General features: G+C 42.0%; 1 protein-coding gene across 2 annotated transcripts in view; it reads left to right on the forward strand.

Annotated features, from left to right (window-relative positions):
- Nucleotides 1-2,143, forward strand: part of LOC103372247 (polyubiquitin-B) — a 17,777-nt gene extending 15,634 nt beyond the window's left edge. The window contains exons 1-2 of one of the 2 annotated variants that reach the window (XM_008301833.1): nucleotides 565-646; nucleotides 1,381-2,143. In XM_008301833.1, coding sequence (XP_008300055.1) covers nucleotides 1,389-2,078 — 690 coding nt within the window. In that variant the 5' untranslated portion in view covers nucleotides 565-646; nucleotides 1,381-1,388 and the 3' untranslated portion in view covers nucleotides 2,079-2,143. Of the gene's footprint in view, nucleotides 1-564; nucleotides 647-1,380 lie in introns of those variants that run through there. The other variant, XM_008301834.1, reaches the window with a different exon arrangement.
- Nucleotides 2,144-2,352: the final 209 nt, after the last annotated feature.

Here is a 2,352-nt window from a genome sequence, read left to right on the forward strand (position 1 = left end):
ATCTCTATTTTTATTTATCCAGTATGATGATGTAGGATTGTATAGGCCTCCTGGATGATACAGTTGAATGAATTAAAAGCTATCTCATCAGCTGTTAGCACATTTGTGTAAACACTTCATTTGGTAACAGACACATTTCTTAAGATCTATTGTTTACATGTGTTTGTCTTAACTGCATGACACATGGTTCAGACATGTGATCTGCTGCAAGGACCAATGTTTTTTTACATTAACAATGTGAAATAATCAGTGTCCTTAAGGGATGATTCATCCATTGTGACAACTGTATCTAATTTTAATGCGTTATTTATAATATCGTTGGGGAAACAGTCTATTTACACTGTTTTCCCTTCAACCGGGTGTTAATAAGATTCATCACATGTCCCTTCATTAACACCTATGTGATATTACAGTTTACTTTGTAGAAATATAGTTTTATTGTTGGTGTAATTTTGTATGTATGTTGTGCCACAATTTGTTCTGCACTAAAAGTTTAAAATATCCATTGAAACTGGGGTCTATTTTCGACGGCGGATGAATACCCCTCGATGACGTGTTGCCAGTATAAATGCTCCGGTCCCCCTGGCAACAGCAGTCAGAGAGCGGTGTTTCTACTGGAGAGCGGGACATCCCACTGAAAGGAATCGTAAGTATATTTTTCTGTTTTCAAAAATGTCATGAAATATATATATTCGAGTCGTCATTATCAGTTCTTCGACCATTTTATATCGTCGTCAAAGTTCTACTTCCTGACCCTTGTCTGTTTTAGCAGCTAGCTAACAGCTTCCTGAAGAATGACTGTAAACGGTCACTTGTCTCGCGACCGAAAATGACGCTTTTTAAACGAGTAATGTTGTTGAGCTGCGTTATGACTGAAATGCTTTGTTTTCCTCATACGCTGTCATTTAGAACAATGTCGTGAAAGACATTTGTTATCTGCTAACAAAGGCGCACAATTTCTAGCTGTATCGTCCATTAGGGTGTAACGTTAGCTGAAAAAAAAACGAAGGCAAACAACAATAGCTTATTTTAAAATGGCGCTGGTGCTCGAATCTCCGGCCTGCTACCAGTGAGTTCATGACAGGCAGCAGGATGGCGTCCCCTTCATCAGCCGTTGTAGAATAATAAGTAATGTTCCGAATAATGCAATAATTCATGTGTCAGGAAGCAGCAAGTAGCTATCTAAATGACCACATACAAGGCGTAGATGTAATTTAGTAATTCACTGTTTTAATGTAGGCGAGTCCGATTTTTTTCTGACACCTTTTTGATCTGTCTGACAAGCTTACAAAGTATGTTTTTTTTAAAGCTGTGGGCCACATTACAGTGAAGGATATCAGTAATGTCAAATACCCTTTTTTTGTTTTGTTTTTTGTACAGGTACAAACATGCAGATCTTTGTGAAAACCCTCACTGGCAAGACCATCACCCTCGAGGTCGAGCCCAGTGACACCATCGAGAATGTCAAGGCTAAAATCCAGGACAAGGAAGGCATTCCCCCTGACCAGCAGAGGTTGATCTTCGCTGGCAAGCAGCTGGAAGATGGCCGCACCCTCTCCGACTACAACATCCAGAAGGAGTCCACCCTCCACCTTGTCCTGCGTCTGAGGGGCGGTATGCAGATCTTCGTCAAGACCCTCACTGGCAAGACCATCACCCTTGAGGTCGAGCCCAGTGACACCATTGAGAATGTCAAGGCCAAGATCCAAGACAAGGAGGGCATTCCCCCTGACCAGCAGAGGCTTATCTTTGCTGGCAAGCAGCTGGAGGATGGCCGCACCCTCTCTGACTACAACATCCAAAAAGAATCCACCCTCCACCTTGTGCTGCGTCTGAGGGGCGGTATGCAGATCTTCGTCAAGACCCTCACTGGAAAGACCATCACCCTGGAGGTTGAGCCCAGCGACACCATCGAGAATGTCAAGGCCAAGATCCAAGACAAGGAAGGAATTCCCCCTGACCAGCAGAGGTTGATCTTCGCTGGCAAGCAGCTGGAGGATGGCCGCACCCTCTCTGACTACAACATCCAGAAGGAGTCCACTCTCCACCTTGTCCTGCGTCTGAGGGGTGGTCAATAAATGATTCCATGTTTCACTTGATTCACATGACAACCTAACTCAATAAAAGATGCAAGATTAACATATTTGGCGTTCTCCTATATTTTTTCCTCCACATTTTTCCACTAAAGTTACCGTTATATGTTTATATATTAACTCTGTAACACAATGGATACATAAGAAAAGATAATATTGGAAAGCTGGTATTTATTGTAGTCATATTCAAATGATTTAGACAGGATTAATGAGACATAGAGCTGAATGAGCTAGGATTATATACATGCTCCTATTATAT

The sequence above is a fragment of the Stegastes partitus genome, unplaced genomic scaffold (genome assembly GCF_000690725.1).
Source record: "Stegastes partitus isolate 25-593 unplaced genomic scaffold, Stegastes_partitus-1.0.2 Scaffold1720, whole genome shotgun sequence".
Taxonomy (NCBI): domain Eukaryota; kingdom Metazoa; phylum Chordata; class Actinopteri; family Pomacentridae; genus Stegastes; species Stegastes partitus.